The sequence below is a fragment of the Betta splendens genome, chromosome 16 (genome assembly GCF_900634795.4).
Source record: "Betta splendens chromosome 16, fBetSpl5.4, whole genome shotgun sequence".
In the NCBI taxonomy this organism is placed as follows: domain Eukaryota; kingdom Metazoa; phylum Chordata; class Actinopteri; order Anabantiformes; family Osphronemidae; genus Betta; species Betta splendens.
In genome coordinates, this window is record NC_040896.2 from 16718423 (window position 1) to 16738825 (window position 20403).

Here is a 20403-nt window from a genome sequence, read left to right on the forward strand (position 1 = left end):
GGTGAAGAGAATGCAAACCATAACACGTGTCCAGGAAATGTAAGCAAGGAGAGCGAAGGATGGGAGGAAGGTTGGACAGCAGCTTGAAGTTGTTATGAGAAGCAGATGAAGTATGTGGCTTGTCCAGGACACAAAGCAGAACCCAAACGAAACAAAACACAAGTAGCACAAAAAAAAAAAAAAGTTCACATAGACTTATGTGAACAGACATACTTTTAACCAGTAAAGCTCATCAGAACTACTAGTGTAGAACTGTAGATCATGGATGAATAGATATATTCTATTGTTACCTAGTGAATTTCCTATGAATCCATTAGGGAGGTTTGTCAATAATGTGTTGGTGAAGGGTTAATATTGTCACTTGGAGGTGCAATGCGGCAAAAGCCAACCTACAAAGACAGCAGAGAAGATCTGTTATAGGAGTTAACACAAAATTAAAATGATGTGTGAACAACGTACACGATGGGATAAATGCTAAAAACTTAAGGTCTTAATCTACCTACATGCCTCAAGAGGGCGCCATAACTTCAACAAATCAAAAATTGAGGCTGTGTAGAAATCTTGAGTTAATTAAATCTGGGCAGACCTAAATCACTGAATGCTAATTAGCTCAACTCACAGCACAGACACTCAACCAACCACCATTATGACAACAACGTGTGTTAAGGTTTCTGTTTTAATTCAACCCAAGAGTCACATTAACAAGTTATATCATAGCAGTCCTGAACAGACAAGTTCAACGTCGCTTGCAGTAATGACTCTTCATCAAAATGCATTACCAAAATAAGACTTGCTGAGTATAGAAAAAAAAGACAGGAAGTAAAGCTACAGAGTTCAGTTTGGTGGTTCCGCAGAGAGTGAGCCATCAGAAAGACGATACTGCGCCACTGAGCACACGAGTCTTTCATCTTAAGCTCACTGCTGGACAAACTGGGATACGCAGGCAGCAGTAGCATAGGTACGAGTTTAGGAACATGAGATTCACCTTTACCAAGGTTTCTGACGTCATGTGAATCACATGAAAACGAATGCACCCAGTAATTTTAAATGGAGCCGATGCAGAATTATGTACATTTGCAAACCTTTGGCTTGCTGATGAAGTACATCATCCTTTAGACTTCAAAAATGCAAATGTCTATTAGAAAGACACAAATCAATACAGCATGAGGGGTTGATATGGCTCAGTACTAGTATCTTACTCAGCTTTCTATCAGTCCTAAGTCACTCCACCTATTTACACCTCAGCAGTAAGGTTTCCCTCACATATACTGTACAGGGCCACACTTACAGTTAGCCACCTGTTGTAAAGTCACATTACTTTGGAGTACAATAGTAATACTAGTCCATTTTACTGTGCAATCAAGTTCTAGTCTAGTCATCTAGTACGCTGATGTCCTACAAGCTTTAAAAGTCACATTTAAGCTACAGATTTTCACCAATCTGAGACAAAGCAGAAAAGTAGGTTTAAAACCAATTCTAAGAACAAAAACGAATGACGGGCAAGGGACAGTTTGTTTCATGTTCCCTCAAATAATAATTAATACTTGTAATCCTAATCCAGACAAAAAAAAAACAAAAACAAAAAAAAAAACATAGGTGTTACAAACTTGTACATGTTTTACAGCAAAATTATGTTTCTTTAAATAAAAAATAATCTAAAGTGCGAGCACAAACAGACAAATCAAACAGACAGTAAAGGGGCAGCACTAGCGATCATATTAAATGTTGGTTTATCTGTGCGTACAGTCTGGAGCGTTGGCGTGACGTGGCCCGTCATGTGGCGGCAGAGATCACCTCGAGGCCCGACACTTCACGCTCGCGCTTTGCTTAGTTCAACCTGCACGCGTCAAACACATGTGCGAGAGACAGGAGAAGTAGTTTACATTTGAAAACCATAATTCCATTTAAAAAAATGTCCACAAGATCAGTTTTCAGTAGCTTCTGATTGTGACAAGATTGTCTATACATTCTCTTCTTTAGCATAAAAATTCTCTAGATTCAAGGCTATCGGTTTCCATATGAAATCTGCATTTTGTTTCTAAGCACTCAACTCAGTGGTAACAATAATATAATAAACTTTACACTGTGTAGGAGGAATACAGAGAAAAAACAAACTACTGCAGTTTTATACAAAGAAATAAACTGGCTCATTTTTCACTAGTAATACAATCTGCAGAGGAGAGAGGATCACAGATCTCTGTCGTGGCAGTGAAAATAAAAATCATTCATGTACGTATATCAAAAATTCACAAAATGACCTGCATTTGGAATATTCAAAATACATATCAGAACTCTTTGTAAGCATAAATCTTGAGAAGGCTTAAAAGATGTGGAATATTGCTTCACTCAAAGCCGTAACAGGGATGCATGTACAGTATGGACATGAACATGAGAAGGATGTGAAGCTTGCTGACAGAATGAATATAGAATATAAAAAAACAATGCAATACATACACAAGTTAAATTGTCTACTAACAGATCAGAAATGATTCCATTCTGCTCTGTAGCTGTTTTCCCTTTAAATGCTCACCTACACTAATGACATTATGCAGACAAGGCTACTCACATTTGTGTTTGTTAGGTCACAGAGATCAAAAGAATCCAGCCAGGTGTTGATCAGTTGTACAAAAAAATGATTGCAAGAGCATCATTGTGCCATAAAGAGAAAGAAAAACATAGACGTCATAAAGGGTCACTTCTAATTTTTGATTAGGAGAAAACAACAAACTTAATACTGGATAAAATGTCATTAATTCAAAATCAATAATACTAATGGACTGTTGAAACAATGCCAACATTTTTAAGTGAATATTCCTTCATTTTAGTTCTATCTAGAAATGTACTTCCATGTCGTCTATAATTAGAGATACAGAGGCTTTTCATCAGATGTTTGGGCAAATTTTAACCTCCAAAACCCCTAAAACAAGGTACAATACAACAGCTGGACAGCTTTCTAAGTCTAGACTTGGACGTGATTAAATGCAAAAGCTGCTTGGATTTTTAAAAACATGCCTCTGTTCATATAATAAAACATGCACATCAGAATATTAGGGTGACGGTCACATGTGCAGCTGATTAAAGGTCAAACGTCTGAAAGCAAAGTGGAACAGGAGTAATGTGCCATGAAAGGTGGAGGAATGATTCAAAGCGTATAGTGGTGCTATGCAGAAAGGGAAGTGGTAGACTCTGGCCCATGGAAAGCCCAAAAACGACTCCAAACCGGGTCACACATTGTGATTCTGTCCCTTAAAGCCATCGCACCACGGAGTGAAGAGGACAGAACAAACACGAGAGGTGGCGTTAAATTACCTAGTGCATTTTTGGTCCACGTTGTGTCTAAAACAAAAAGCAACCACCTGCCAACCTGAATAACTGTTGACACTAATGTGAATGACTGGGCAGAAAGCTATGAAGTAAGAAAACGACATGCATACAACCCAGCGAGTGTCAAAAATGACATCATAGTTTAATTTTTCATTTTTGTCACTGAACCCTGAGCTAAATCAAATATCATTGTATATATTTAAATATATGTATATATATCTATATATATCCCAGGCTCATATAATAATGAACATGAACTTGCAAAGACCTGAGTTCACCTCAAATGTGGCTACTAAAGCGAAACGCTTCAAGTGGTCTAACAATTGTCACCAGTTCTCTCAGGTCTTCCTTCTGTAGATAAATAATCCCCTGCTCAAAATAACATGAGCTCATGCATTCTGCACTTTCAGGTCAAAGGCAGCTACAATTAGAGAGAAAACCGTTAAAAAATAAGGAGAGAGCCCCAAACATTGATTTCACGTGAATATGTTCGCCTGCTGATCAGGGCGACGTGTTCCTTCTCGTTTCCCCTCTTATCAAAAACATGCATTCAGTCCAACGTTGGAGGGAAAATTAAAAAAAACCAAAAACATCATCTGCCCTGTTTTTTTTTTTTTTAATAAGTGCTTCTCTTTTAATTATTCAAGCACTCGATTGGAAAAAGCCATTGTTTGGCATGACGATCTTAGCAGTGAAAAAAATTATTAAAAAAAGGAAGTTATAACAAAATAAACTGTTACCAAGCTGAAAAATAACCTCCGGAAAGTTCATGGACAAAATACGAATAAAAAAGGGGTTTGGTAAACATTTCTTAAATGTAGTCCCTTATGTTTTAAACAAGTTACTAACAGGCATCTGATAACTGTTTGCCCCTCACACAACACCGTCTCACCAGGAGAGGCGTTTTCTCCCACCAAGCCTTTTAGTTGTGTTTCTTATCTATTGTGCCATCGTGGTCACTGGGGCTGAAGTCGGCGCAGATGCCGTTCGCCGTTTTGGCAGTGGATTGCAGGTTGAGGGAAGACGGGCTGGGCGACGGCTGCTGGCGGCGGCTGGGAGCGTTGTGGAGCCCGGCGTTTTCCGTGTACAGGTACTCCTCCGCAAAGTCCGGGTGCTGCTCCGCGAAGCGCCTGAACCTTTCTGTTAAACGGCCACCGGGGGGCGCCAGAGACAAAAAAAACGTTACACAAAAGGTTCAGCAGTTCTAAAAAGGCACTGTTAGAAAAAAAAAAATCAAACTGACAAGGTAACACCTTTAAAACACAAATTAAGATGATGTCTTTGGTTCTTTTACCAAATGTGATCTTCCCCGTGTCTTCAGCATCCATGGCGGTAAACAGATGTGACACGCCGAGGTGAGTCACTCCCAAAGCTGTCTTCAGTATAACTGCCAACTCCATCTCTGTGATGGCCCCGTCCTCCTCTGCCTCGAACATCTGGTGAAGAGAAAACAGGATGAAATGCATCTCTTTGACTTTGCCTCGGGGCATGCCACTCTTGACAGGCTCGTCAGATTAGGAGCCAATTAGATCTCATGGACGTATTGAAGTGGCTGTTTATGAAATCACATACTATCATGGCTCGTGTGCCTTAAGGGCACAGATGCGGTCCTTAACAATTATATACTGTAAAACTATTCAAATGAAGACACGGTGGTGACTCAAACTTGAGCCGTTTCATTTTCATACTGTACAACCACAAGTGTCAGCAATGATAAAGGCAGTGTTCTATTTCTATTAGACACACATCTGATGATGAATAAGTGAACATGTTGGTATATTACTCAAAAGATGGGTGGAAACTATTTCATTACTCCACTTGCGAAATGTAAGACAACTTAGAGGATATGACATTTTAAGGCAGCAAAATGTCAAGTTGATCCTAAGCAAGGCAGCAAACAAGCACCGAAAAGCCTCCTGTGCCTGGTGTTTAGATAAGCATGATGCTTGAAACAGAACACACCTTGAAGGCCAATTTCATCGTTTGGAGAGTTTTGGCAGGTCTGCATACAACAGATAAGGCTATCACATATTCTCTGATATCCATGGAGCCATCTTCGTGCTGAGAGGGAAAAAAAAGAGACAAAATCATTTGTTACAGAAGAAGATGGAGCATGTAAAAACAAAGACATATTGGGTGCAGTAACATGTGACTGTTTTAAGTTACAAACACATTGTTTCCCCAAGTAAAGGTGCTATAACCAATTCTATGACAGCTGCTGGGATTCAATTCAAATTCTTCAAATCTTCCCAAGTTCTTGGAGTCATGATAATTCTTCAAAGTGAAAGACATCTTCAACATCAATGTACCTCGTCAAAAAGAGCGAACATGTCTCGCAGCATGTCTGATACTGGCACGTCAAGAAAGTGAGCGAATTTGTCCAAGTCCAGCTTCTGCCCCTCCAGCTTCCTGGCTCGGTTCCCGTACTCCTGAAGAACCTTCTCAGTGTTCCGAGGTTTCAGCCTGAGACAACACGGCGAGAAACTTGGTTAATTAATAACTTGGTTACAGGGCAGTGCATCACAGCAGACGCAACCTCTAACTGATATTCACAATATTGTACCGTTTTTTTATTTATCACACAGATTTGTTTTTATCATGTAATGCAAAGCATTTACATTTGTTGATTTTGCTAGCTTTCATGCCACCTTATGCACAGTCATCACCAATAACGGGGATCAACCAAAACAGCATGTTATCGTTAGCATTAACAACTATTAGTATCACTATTAATACTACAAATATTGAGAGTGATGCCTTGAGCTTCTTACACAATAAGATCAAAAATATGCAAGACACACACATATATGCATGATATTGTGGTTATGTTGTTTTGCTTTTGCAACAAAATAAAATCGCAATCAAAGTATTAATGAATTGGAGTAAAACGTCTGCACAATAAACAACATTATATTGAGGAGACAGTACTGATCACCGCAGCCACTGCCAGTACATTAATACGATTTTTTAACATCTCTTTACCATCATCTGTATCCCTTACTTAATAGTCTGGACGGGAAGGTTTGAGTGACTCACCCCAGCCTCCTGACGAGTTTGGCAAACTCCAGCAGACAGGTGTCGACTGGCAGTTTGAGCTGGCCTTCTGCCATGGCCAGCTGGCAGTCTTCAAATGAATAGTCTGTGATGGGAACCCCGAGGGCCCTGAGCACAACACAGAGGAGACAATGATAGGACATCGGTGTGTGCAAAGCAATACTTAGGTTAACTTAAAGCGTACTGTATGAGAATAATTAAGAATAATTATTTTGTACATCTGCAGGAATATAAACTAATTTATGTTATACATATTCCTGGTGTTGGTGTCTTCTAAGACAAGGAAAGCAAAATGTATATAAAAGCAAATAATAATTAAGTCGCAACTTTTTTCCATGGGGAATTTTGTTTTTGCATGTTCAGGGTCGTCTAACTTACTTGGCCATGACGCGTCTCACATTGATTGCAAAGAGAGCGGGGTTCTTTTTCTCCTCCTCTGAAGGGGTGTAGATCGGAAGGAACTGCCAAATCAACACATTTAGTTTTGAGTTAATTCATTTGTGACACGAGTTACTTTAAATGATAATATACAATCCTGTAGCACTGAAGATTTTCCAGATGCAGAATGTAAAATGAGACAACACATTAGACTTCACTGCCACATAAAAAGTGCTCAAGTGTCAAATGAAGTACAATTGAAGTACAAACTAATGACTGCACAGAAAATGACAGGAAATGTGGAGAGGACATGGTCTCTGGTCACATTCTGCATGGAGGACTGATACTTACCTCAATAACAAACTCGTTGTGCAACTGGCAGAGCGTCAACCACAGGATTTCAAACCTGGATGACAACAGGACATTATCAACAAAGACACAGCTGGCCTTGACCTGCTTCAGTGACCCCAGGATGAGATGCACCTTAGCTCAGTTTAGACATTAAAATCGAAGACATATTGTTATCAGTTTATACTTTAAAAGATTCTGCCAGAATGACGGAAGCTGAATCCAAACAGGACATAGTTTTCTGAGGAAACTACAACAATAAGGCCAGTCATTCTTTTTTGGTCCTAACTAATCTATTTCCAGGCTACTCTCTTTGTGTAGGTTCTGGTTTGGGCACAATATTTGTTTCCTCAGTGTGAACCAGATTATAAAAAAAAACAACAACAACCCTATGAGAGACAATAGAGTAGTTTGAGAATCATACATTTGCAACTAAACAGGTCAGAATACGAAGCAGAGCGCTTCAGAATATTCAAGGAATGATGTACTCACGCTCCGGGCCCTTGCCACGTCCATGTTATTGTGTCCTGCAAAAAGCACACGCAGTCTGTAAACCAGACTCAAACACATCTAACAACACAACACAGCAGCACCTCCACTCAGCAGAGGACAGCACAGGTCTGGTTACTTCACACGGTCTTTTAACAATGTAAAATTAATTTTCCGCATTCTCACCAACATGCCTGAACGTTGCTTCGGTCATCATTTGTCCCAAGTTGTGTTAATTCCCAGTTTAGTTAACTGGGCAGTGACTTAAACAGAAAACACTGGCATGATTCAAACGTTGCCAGCGATCAGTGAATCCAAACCTTTTCAGTAATTCCTATTCATCTATATGGAATGCTTTTTGTCTTCTGGTGAAATCTAAATGCATAAACTTACTTGTAGCAGCTTATTTTCACAATTGCCTTTTTATTAATTTTTTATTTTTTTGAAAAACACATTGCATCACAAGTTGAACAAACTGATTATTTAAATGATTTCCTTCATAAATAAAAGCTACAGGACGCCCGCAGCAGACAGCATCTACATATTAACATCTCTTTTTGGTTTGCAAAGTCTCCATGTGACGCCTGTGCACCGCTGTGTTATTCTAGTAGGATCTAATGGTGCTGCTGTATAAAAGTGGTTACTTTGACCCTTTGCTGTGCCTTATTGTCATTAACTGACAAATATGAAAGCATTTATTGTGATATTCCAACTGATAACACCATTGTCTTCCTACCAGTCAGCCACAGGCAGCAACACGCTCAAAGACCCACCTTTGGTCTCATTATACATGATACAAACTGAATAGATATTAGACCTTGCTTTGGCAGATACTCCAGGGATTCTCAAATGCTGTTATACAATTTAGCAAAATGTTTTTCCATCAATTTTTATTACAAACCTAAGAGCTTAAACAGAAAAAAACACAACATAACCACAAAAGCAAGTGTTGACTCAGGGAGGATCTCACATTACTGTTTATTCTGCTGTATTTGCAAAATACGTCTGCACTACTCAGAACCTGTTCTCCTACATGGTTACTATATATAAATGTGATATTGCAATGTGAGCAGCAACATATTCACCTACCCACCGTTTTATTCTGGAACGATGCCTGGCAAGCTACTGTACAGGCCAAGGATATGGTATAGACTGGGACACACCCAAGAGGGTGCTTTCAAATGATCCCACTGCCAAGCCTTATTATAATAAACCACAGTCTTCCTTTGCCAAAATAAGGTTTTGTCATTTTATTCTATTCTGCCTATAAGATACACATATAGTAAGTACATAAAAGAATTGTGCCAATGAAACCTCTTAAAACAATCTTACCAGTTTATTGGGGTAGCGAATCACCACAGGTTGCACTGGTACGGCAGGAATGAAGGCCCCTGAAGGAGGTGGACAAAAGGTTTAGCTACACAGTATGTCAAAGATCTTTGTATTTTAGAACACTTTCATTTGAATTTTTTAGATATTTCAAACTATTTACTATGATTCGTATTCCTCCATAACTAGAAGCACGCAGCTAAAGTTAAAGTTAGCGTTAGATAATTAGAAAAAGAATAACAGAAGAAAGGTGAATAAGTAGAAAAATGGCAGGAAGTACCTGGCTTAAATGTGATTAGACATGATCTATTGGTGCACGTCCCCTCTGGAAAAATCATTATCTGAAGTAGAAGAAGGACATCACTCAATACAAAACAAAAGCAAAACCCTTATCTATGACAAGTTACAAGAGTATTAGGTAGAAGAATACGTGTCACTGCCATTTAAGTTCACCCAACCAATTCAGACCCATTACCCACTGTTTAGCAATGTCTGCTACTGTTAAAATGCAGCTTGAAGTTCCACCTGTAAAAGCTGAGGACTTGGAGGCTCTGGATCACTTCCACTGACTAACCTGAGGCCATTCCCCTCCAGAGTGTGCTCTGCGTTTGATTTCCTCCACCGTCTTCTTTCTGGAGTCCTGGTCTGACCGTGACACAAACACAGGCCTGATGTACTTGATCAGAGCTAGAAGCAAAAGGCGAAGGAGGATTACATAGAAGCAAAGCAATCATTTCTTCTGGTCAATGAATCAGATTATCAGTATGGACTTTCATTTTCTGGTTAATTAAGGTTTGAGACAGAGAGGCTTTTAGTTAGAGGTTTATGCCCATAGCATCCTATACTTTTACTGTCTGATACAATAACCAGCATAAATGTGGACAAGCAGTATCTAAATCAACTGTTATATTATGCAAGTTACTGTCTGTATTTACACATGGTCATGTGTATGTGATGCCGGGTGGTTGAGCCGGTCTCACATGATAATCACACAAGAAAGATGTGGCTTCCCTTTCTGATTGCAAGCTGGTAATATGGACTAAAAAAATGAGCATCAACAAAACAAAACTGCACCTACATGTATCAGCTGTGTGACTACGTAAACTCATAGTAATCATCATATTGTAGGCATACCACACAAGTCCTACTGCACAACTCCTTTTGGCAATTTAATTTCCTGCAGCACTGGCTCTTGACTGAGGGGGGCTAAAGACAACTGAAACAAACTGAGGTGGAGCATTCTATACAGCCTGAACAAAGGCTTTGTTGGACATGAGAGACGCAAACAAAAAGAAAGAAAGAGAGCGAGCAAGAGAAAATGTTAAAAAAAAAGAGAAATCTGAATGTAGATGAGGAAAGGGGAGAGAGAGAGAGAGAGAGAGGCTTTAAAAAGGAGAAACTGATTCCATGACAGTCGTGTGCCAACAGGAAGGGATTAAGGCTCTCGCTAGTCCTCTGAGACACACACTCCACACGTCACTGTGGCTGATCAGGTCTTAATGTTTATTCTGGACTTCACTTGCTTGGCCAGACATCGGTGCCTTCTGTGGGGTAGCAGGACTAGTTGAACCTAAGTCTAACACTAGGTGTAAAAGAAGCAAGTGAACGGGACACAGTAACAAACACTAAGGTTTTTCAGCACACAACCTGCTTGAAGGGGCATTAGACCTAATAGGCAAGTTGGCATCTCAGCTAGTAAGTAGGATCTGCTAAATGAGCAGTGCCTTGTTCACTTCTGCATGAGGCCTTGGGTGAGGACACAGCACAGACAATAACTCTACATAGCATGCTGAAATGTGGTTTACCAATCATTTATTCAGAGAGGAACCTTTGTTTCTGTTTCCTCTTTTCATGAACTGTTTGTGTTCCTGCCCCTAAACAAATGAATCTTTTTTGCCATTTTAGGCTACAACAGTTTCCGAACAGGTCAGCAATGAATGTATTGTATAGGTGAGTCTCTCTCTCAAAATATACACCAACATCTCTACAATGACATTACTTACTGCCCCAAACGGGTATATCCTTGCTCTCTGCCTTCATCACAATGGAGGCCATCGTCATGGTGACTGGCATGGCATCAAAGTAGGAAGAGTGGGGTGCCAGGGTAAGGATAGGTGCTTCTGCAGGTAGTGCCCGTTGCCCTTTCACAGTTATCCAATGAAAGCCTCCTGCAAACCACATGACCCGCATGATGATCTTCAGAATTATGTCCACCAGTCTGGAAACACGAGGACACATGCATGAGAGGACGGTTTTGTTAAACTGTAAATTAAAAACACTTTGCTAAATTAGGTTCGTCGATACACTGAACACTGACTGAGTGTACAATCCACCAGTAACTCCATTAGTTGAAAAGCCCTCAATTGAAACTGAAGACTTGTTTAGGCCATATCTTTATGAATAGTCAGCTGTGTTTCAGTGCGGGTTTACCACAAAACCACTATAGTCATGTCAAAGCTGGAGGACGACAGCAGAAAGACTCACATGAGTGAGGCTCACTCATGTGAGTCATTCAAGTGAGCATTTTATGTAAACATGAATCATGTCTTGGGACAGGATACCGACCCTGGAGTGCTGGACTCATGCTGGACCCCTGGTCTGTGTTAACCTAAATTCTGACAGGAGCCACAAAGCTCCAAAACTGAAGCCTGAAGTTATGTTCAGCACTGCTTCACATCTCAACATCATATTTCATATTTCATCTTAAATTGACTGCTGCTCTAATGTAATTGTAATCTCATTATTTCATTAATCAGTTGTTTTAGTGATTATTTATGTATTCGATGGCTGCAGTAGTAGCACATATCACATCAGGCACTGGCTTGTATGAAAACTACAGCTACAGAGAGGACAAGGTTACAAACTGGAAGATAAAATTAAATCAGGTCATTGGAGTGGTGATGAGAGGAGGAAGTGCCATTAGTGCAGTCTGTTTTGCTTCTCTGCCTTCTTTATCTTGCTGGTCTTTCATTTCCACTACTGGTGAGATCTCAACTTATATTAAAAGTCCAGCTGCCATCCTATCCCATGTCATCAAGTTCCACCAGAAACAAATAACTTGGTAACCACCGCTTGTATAGGAGCGTTTTCCAAGAAGTACTGCACTCAGTCCACAAAAGATGCTGAAGAAATTAGTTCGACTCTCTTTGTGTATGTGCAACTATACACACAGTAAGCAAAGCTGATCTGCATTAACTCAGTAACTTTGTTCCTTTTCTCACTGGTTTGTCTTTTGTTTTGTGCACGTGATATTCGTTCAGTAAAGTGTCACACATTTTCACTGCAGCATCATTAAATCCAAGTCTGCCATTCGCTAAAATCCGCTAAATTGCTTATTCATTAAGCTTTAATGTGGTATTTTTAGGCTCTTGTCTGAGAGAGTGTTTAAAAGGATGAGATCTGTAGGTGATGTGGGAGTTTCTTAAGCTGCTTTCAGACATGAACTCACTGCAACCCTGAACATCTCTGGCCAATTCCTGTGAGAGCTGCATAACTCAGAGGTTACCCAAACTTTATCCTCGGTAGCAGAGTGTGCGCATTATATCAGAGTGTGATTTTCACTGCGTCATGTTGTGCCTTCGCCCCCTCCACACAGGTACCCTCTCTCAAACCAAGCGCAGAATATCTCCATGTGAGAACACGTCCGACTATGACAATCTCATGCCCTGGACTACATGTGTTAAAAACAACTCCAACCAATGTTGGACGTGATTCTCAGGACATTGCCCAGGGCTCATATGTGAAAATGACTTTACACAGCATTATTACGCAATGAGGGTGTATGATGAAACTGGTTAGCATTGTATTAGTGAGGACAGTTGTTTATTTTACCTATTCATTTTACAGCCTGGTTGTTAATCAAACCTTTTGTCATTAGGCCCATTACATGAGGAAATCTGATATGGTACATCTATAAACTTGATCATGAAGGACCATCTGTTTTCATGTCAAACTGAGAGGACCGCTAAGCACTTCATAGCATCCCACTGCTGATGTTTAAATGCAAATGCATCAATCTTTCCAAGTACATTGTGTTAATATTTTTGTAATAATATTAATAGTGCGTCCTGAATTAGGAAAGCGAAACACACACACACACATACGAATATGAAGGCACCCACCTCCTCCACAGGCACTGGGGTTCAACCACTGTCTCTGAGCGTCCAACTGAGGCCAGGAAGGCAAAAGGCCAAGCCAGCAGCATCATGAATGCAGCTATGAGTAGACGGACGGGAAACAACGTGACTGTCATTAATGCAATCTGCAAGAAATTGAGGAAGAGATAAAAGAAACAGGATTAGAGAGGTAAACTCATTACTCATCATACAGAGGTATTGTCAGGTGTCCTGTCTTTATCAGACTGAAGAGGCAACCTGGACAGTTGGTTAAATGTTTCAGTCCACATGTCATGACTCAATCTCCAGACACAAAGACACTGCCTCAATATCTACTACAATGAAAGGGTTATGATTATTGCACATACAATCAGCATGTGCATAGCGGTGCATTCCTCATGTCTTTCCTTCATTGTTGCTGCTGGAGAAGCCTATTCATTAGTTACACTAAGTGAATATTGCAATCAGCTTTGTTTTACATGGGCTGACATTAAATGCGTGTTTAACATTCACATGTTTTTATTAAAGCAATCCTATAAGCTACAACTACATTAGATACATTAACGTTTTCTCAAATAAAGCTAAAATGTAATTATCTATTTTGCAGGAGTTGAAACAAAGCTTCGAACATTCAGCAGCTATTGGCTTCAGATCACTGTTTCATTTTCGGGCGATGATGATAACTGTGCTACATTTTGTCCCTCACTGATAAAGTTTATCTTCTGTCAATATTTGTCTTGATAGCAACCACCACCTGAAAACACTTACTTTATCTGTACCTTTCATCTTATCTAGAGAGAGTTCTTGTCTGAGAGTATAAACAACTTTAATCAATTCATTAAAAGGCGATATGTCACATTAACCCTTTTACATTATAGTGACAGCTATTCAAAAGAATCTGACTGAGGTTCTTCAAATTCATGAAAGAACTAAAGTGACAAGCTGTGCACTGAAGTACTTCTGAGACTACAACAATACTTTCTGACATATTGCTGTCTTTAATCACCTACCCTTGGTCTGACGAATAGTTACGTATACATTATTATGACATGGTACAGGATGGGGCAGTTGCAAAATAAGGTTGCATAATAATTTTAACACAGTAGTTAGTTTCCCAATTTCACACAATAAACAAGTAAAATAATTTGCAGTGTCACTTATAATTCTTCTTTTATACAAAGCTGACATTTTAAAAATCAACAAAACACGTTCTGTAACGTTTTTCCTCAAAACAAAACAACGAAGGCCTTCTTTATGCAAATCTCAGGCTGGTCCAGTTGCAAGTATTTTTTCTGAGTTTTAACTCAGTTCATGGTTTCCATTGGACACACTCCAAAAAAAAACACTTTACCTCAAATCTGAAAGGCTTCCTGAGTTCTCACTTACTGATTTGTAGTGGCAGGCAAGCAACAAATATAATCAGATAAAATAATCAGTGTTCATGTTTGGTGTTGTTGTTAAGGGACACAAAATCACCCTAGGAATGGAAGAATTACATAAGTGTCTGAGAAGTGGAGTTGTAGACCTCCTCTGTTGACATGGGATTGTTAAAATCAGTGCCTGAACCTATATCCACCCTACTGAGCAGATAATAACAATGCAAAAGTTTTAAAGGGTTGAAGTTAAAATGTACTGGCTTTGAAGGGTTGCAGTATTTTCTTCTGGAACAAGCTCTTGCAGAAAAAGGCATTGTGCAAAACTATACTCTTCATTGTAATTTGGGAGCCTTAAATAAAAAAAATGAAACAAGAAAGAAGGAGTCTTGCTGTATATTTTAACCAAACTCCCTCTTGGGCATTGGTAGCAGGCAATGCATTATATCAAGTACTGCAGTATACTGGAAGTTACTGTATTTAAGAAAATGCAGCCTGATGAATCTGGAGTGCTACTTAACTGCCTAATGTTAAGATGCTAATCCAAAGAAATACTGATCTCTACAGTGGTAATAAGCTATTGACTCATTACTGCTCTGGATGGACCAAGGCAGATTTAGGTCTTTATTCGTTTCCAAAGTAAGTCCCACAGGAATGTTAATTAGCCAAAGCTGGGAATTAAATTAACATTACTAGCTTGCTCTTTAACCAAAATTCGACAAAAGTAGTCAGCAGTCAAAAAATGTTGACTGCTGATACACTTTGGTACTAAGTAACAGCCACCAAGGCAAAGTTAATAAAATGGAAAGGTTGTGCTCATCATTTAGATTTAGATATCAATTAATGAACTCATCAAGGCGCAAGCATGTCTTTTGTAAATTGAAAGGTCAGACTAATAAATCACAGTACTGTGCTGTGTAAGGCTGCGTGGCTGGAATGTGTGCCAAATTTGTACATATATATCATACATGTTTTTCTTTGGCCATCTGGACCCTTTAAAAAGTAAATCACAAGAAACTTCATCTAACTCTTGTCTGCATGCACATATACACACTCCACTGTTGGCAACAATGCCAATATGACACTTCACTCTCAGGCCTTTAGCACTTAGCATACTTATGCCTTATCCAGCAAAGCCCATCTGTTTTTATGAACCTGTTGCCCTTTCTAATGGGCACTCTGGAACATCATTATGAACCTGTTCAGAAATTATTCCCCTTACAAACCTTAATGTTTGCATCTATATGTAACCAACCATAGGTACAAACACAACATTTTTATTAAGCATTAGAGTGACAATCCTCTAACTTTGAACCATTTAGTTACAGTCATTTATTTACCTCAACTCTATATTACTTTGTTACTGCGGCTGCTGCTTCAGGGTTTCAGTTCACACTGTGACTTCCTCAAGTCGGTGTAGACATGAAAGCAACAGCAATGCTACGTTATGAGAAGTTACATTAGAACAATGAGGAAATTAATATTCACAGGTTTTAGGCTCTGTTTTAAATCAGTTAACACACAATCTGACTTGCATAATTTAATAATATTATAAACAATTGCAACAAACATGAAAGAAGAGTAGTTTTTCTACTATAAATTAAAATTAACAGTTACTTTTGCCGTCTCATTGTCGGAAAAGTGAGGAGGACGGAAATGTGCTTAAATTATTTTTTTTAGCACGACGCTTTCTCATAACTGTTTAACTAGAAAACCACCAATTAAGAAATTGTTTCCCACAAGACATTCCTCGCTCAGTGTCCTACTTAAAAGCATGGCACACGCTTAGATCTCTAAGCGTTACAGAGACACGCGGTGATGCCTCACAGAAGCCTCTAAATTTTAAATGTGAAGAATAAAACATTCCTGTGCTGATCCCATGAAAGATAATGGGAGGACTTCTCATCATCCTGCACCTACATAATGCAACATGTTGCAACGTTTGCAGGTGAGACACAAATCTGTCATGAGTGGAAAATAAATCGGATTTGGAAGACTTTTGGAATTCCTGTCGTGTGGTGTCTGTGCAGGCTGAATCCACGCAATCCTTCACTTCTGAAAACGTCTTCAGACTTTGTGAGCAACAAATAAAACCTGTTGCCGGCTAGTTACAGCTATTTTTCAACGAACACGAACGCTCTAAGTGTGATTATTAATACAAAGCTGTATTGCAACTTCAACTAAGACTGGGAGACGTGTGAACTAACACCTGTGTAAAGTACACATGTATCTGCCTTGTAGTGAGGCGAGGGCTGATCAGGACTGTTTATCATCCCATTCTGCACCGTTCACTGCCACACGTGTTGGCTGCTGACCAGCTGGACTCCGCATCATAACCAAACCAAGCAATAAAACGTCACAGTGTTTACCACGAATGTCAAACATGTGTGTGGCATCTCGTGAAAGGCTGCCAGAAACCGATTGACTGTAGCTGTAATACCACTTAAAGGAGCAACAAGCGGGGCCCACCGTGCACAGGCGGCCATGCTCAGACAACTGTATTTCACCCTAATGGGCTGTTAGCGTATTCCGGGGTAAGACGGGTTCACTCTCGCGTCGAACGCACGCATTTGACTTAAACAGGAAAGGGACGTTTGAGCCTGCGGCCATACGTGCTCACGAGGCAGCGCAAACGTGCACAGCGACACCGAAGGAAGGAAACACGGCGAGAGCACAGGACGACAGAAGAAAGCAACATGTTTGTCGCTAGTGTTAGCCGGCTAGCTAGCAGCCCAGCTGACTGCACGCGATCGGGGAAAGCTGCTAAGTTAAAGGATGGCGACAGCCTCCCCCGCTGCGTTAATGGTCCACAAACTGCGTGGAGTGGGCACCAGAGTGGATTCACACGCGGAGGGATGTTACCTTTGCTTTTTCCAGGGGGGTGAATTGCAGGACGTGCACAAAAGGGTTCCTGAATGGAGGAGCTTGGTCCATCTTCTTCCCATCTCCCTCCGCCGCACACTGTCTGTTGCTGGGCAGCCTCATGCCTACGGGACGCAACGTCGCTCCACACTGCAGCTTTGTTCTTAATGTTTAAAAGAGAAGAGGGGGTTTTTACCTGAAAGGGAAGCTTCTGCACGCGAAACGCCGCCTTCCTTATCTGTCGCGCACGGCTGCTAATTTAAGTGGCAGTGCGGGGTTATTAACGTTACCGTTATCTTCCTTCCCAGGACCGCATGGAGGGATAATTGTTAGCTCGAGGGATTAGCTGGGGGTATTTACAGACGCCAGTATCTTTCTGCCTACAGTGCGCAGGACGCCGTCCTCCACTCCGTGTTTCCCAACCGCTCCGATAGCTCTGGATGCTAACGGAGCCACGATTCCACTCCTCTCGCACTGCGCGTGCGCAGAGCCATTCTTCGCATCCATGTCGTTCTTCCAATCGCACGATGTATTGTTGCCTGGCCTCAAAACTGGCCAAAATATCGTAATTTCTCCCCAAAACAAGACGTAAAATACTTTTATTTCTACCCTTTAATCCTTTAAGTAATCCTCTTTTAAATAATATTAAACTACAAAGTCTATCTATCTATCTATCTATCTATCTATCTATCTATCTATCTATCTATCTATCTATCTATCTATCTATCTATCTATCTATCTATCTATCTATCTATCTATCCATCCATCCATCCATCCATCCATCCATCCATCCATCCATCCATCCATCCATCTATCCTGCATCCATCCATCCATCCATCCATCCATCCATCTATGAATCTGTAATTGCGAATGAGGAATGAGGAGGCAGTATTCAGTGCTTTGCATAGAACAAAAGAACTGTTAAATCTATTATTAGCAGACTTGGCAGAGAAGAACTTGTGCCCAGCTTTTCATATAGCAGAAACGTAGGAGTCTTAACAGTTGGTGTTTATTATTGGATAGTTAGATGGAAATGCACTGCATGGTCCACATGCACTATATTTGGTGTTAGTTTGTTTGTGTGTAAAGTGGGCGTAAATCTCTCAGTCCATTGGTTCACTAGAATGACTTATAACAGACAGATACAATAAATAGGCATAAACAGAACAGTCTATGATGGAATCACATGTTATAATTTTTCACTGCAGAACACTGAAGTGTATGATATAGATATTAAAAAAAAAAACATTGACTACATTGTACATTGACTCTCATTGTGATACAAATATTCTCATGTGTGTTGAATTTCATGTTTTATTAGTAGTTTTGTTCAATACTGTACCATGAACATATTTTCTTATCTAATTTTCCTTGGCAACCTTACAAGGATGGATTCTTGCTTTCTGTGCTTAACCCATCTGTCCATGTACCGTGATGGCGTCGTCATGGTCATTGATCATTTACTATGCATCCATAATCAAAGCACCTGCGATGCTGAAGCCTATCCCAGCTGTCACTGGGTGGGAGGCGCGTTTGCAATCTGGTTGCCACTCTTTCACAGGGCCTCATATCCTGTATAGGCAGACAGCTATACAGCTATTCACACTCACACCTATGGGAAATGTTGGCTCTCCAGATAATCTGACAGCATGTCTTTGGAAGCCAGAGTACCTGGAGAGAACCCACACAGACACCGGGCTCATTTCAAGTAAATAAACATTTATGTAGTAATAAGACTCACCAGCATGTTTGGGTGCATATTCTATGCGTTATGTGAGAACCCTACTACCTTCTGGACAAAAGGACATAATCAGTAGGACCAGTTATGTAATTGTAGATACTGCACTAAATCATTTACCTGAATGTGGAGCATATTTACAGAATAAAGAGAAATGATGTTATGACGAGTCGAAGAGAATAATTGTGGTGAATATCGTAACTGTACCTACATTCAACCTAATAACTTCCTTCTACTTCCCTTTTAGCTGATTCTTTGCTTCCCTCTAGTGGTGAACCTATTATAGTACAGAAATTGCATTTCCCACAATTACCTCTGAGACGTGATTGGTTATAAACAAAAATGGCAGCACTTCAGCTCCAAAGTCCAAAATAAAAATGTAATTTTTTAACTTAAGTCAAAAGACAAAATTATAGAGTGAGACATGTGACCTGCAAATACTTTACAGTATTTACAAATAATAATAATACAGACAAATATCATCCGAGATCTCAGCATCCTATTTCAAATAAACCTTAATAAAGCTATTTTACAAAAAAAAAGACAAAGTCTTTTTAGATTCTTTGGACAAAGAATTAAAGACACTGCGCGCATCCTAAATATCTTAAAACTAGAGTCATGACTTTTTGGAGACAAAAGTTAAAAGAATAATTAACATATATGAAACTTATACTAAACAAATTATGCTTGTGCAGCAGTTTCTACGGTCCCTCGTTCACAGACACATTAATTGGAGTACATGCTCATATAGTACAGGAACGCATGCATACTGTGAAAGGTGCGCTGTTGTGGACACTGTACTTTATTACACCTGATTCCCTGTCTTCCTCAGAGCGATCGCGTTTTGCTCCATGGTTTTTGCAATGAGCCAATCAGACACACGCACGTGCACAAACATGCAGCCACGCACCCGCAAACACACAGCGTTCAACTTCCCATTTTAATTTGGATGTGCAGCGCAGTCGTAGTCGGGTGCCCTGTGGGCTTTCCACATCGGGTCATGACATTTGCATTTGACAGGAATCACATCAGACAGGGTTAATACTGGAGAGGATGGGGGGATAGAAAAAAAGAAGGAAGAAAGAGTGGAATAGGTTCCCCCACTCCTCCCACACACCCTTCCCTCTCTCCTTCCCTCCTCCGATCCCACAGCTGAGGGTCTTAAATTAAAAAGGAAGAAATGCAATTTAAAGACACGGGATAAACAATCACAAACACTTGTTTCTGGAGGAGACACAATTTCCTGGTGCCTTGTCCAATTTCTTATGGCCTGGAGGGCCGCTGCATGCGTTTTAACACCTGGTTCTACACCGCTGATTAAAATTGTAATGCCGCTGTTGAATCAATCCGTATGACATTTTGGAAATACACAAGTACCAGGACATTTTATATA

The 20403-nt window shown here is 40.1% G+C and overlaps 1 protein-coding gene across 3 annotated transcripts; it reads right to left on the bottom strand.

Moving 5' to 3' along the window:
• Positions 1-658: 658 nt before the first annotated feature.
• On the bottom strand, positions 659-17861 carry LOC114842585 (lysophosphatidylcholine acyltransferase 1). Of its 3 annotated transcripts, none has more exons than XM_029128221.3 (15): positions 17469-17861; positions 17273-17397; positions 13044-13183; positions 10926-11140; positions 9497-9609; positions 9203-9263; positions 8926-8984; positions 7597-7631; positions 7108-7162; positions 6757-6839; positions 6361-6486; positions 5634-5787; positions 5287-5385; positions 4619-4760; positions 659-4464 (listed from the first exon to the last, which is right to left on the bottom strand). In XM_029128221.3, exons 2-15 carry the CDS (start codon positions 17393-17395, stop codon positions 4247-4249), a joined length of 1623 nt encoding a protein of 540 aa, XP_028984054.1. In that variant the 5' UTR covers positions 17396-17397; positions 17469-17861; the 3' UTR covers positions 659-4246. The 3 variants fall into 3 exon arrangements, with proteins under 3 accessions (XP_028984054.1, XP_028984051.1, XP_028984052.1); XM_029128218.3 differs by having other exon boundaries at positions 17273-17435; positions 17563-17853; XM_029128219.3 differs by having other exon boundaries at positions 17273-17857.
• Between the last annotated feature and the right edge of the window lie 2542 nt (positions 17862-20403).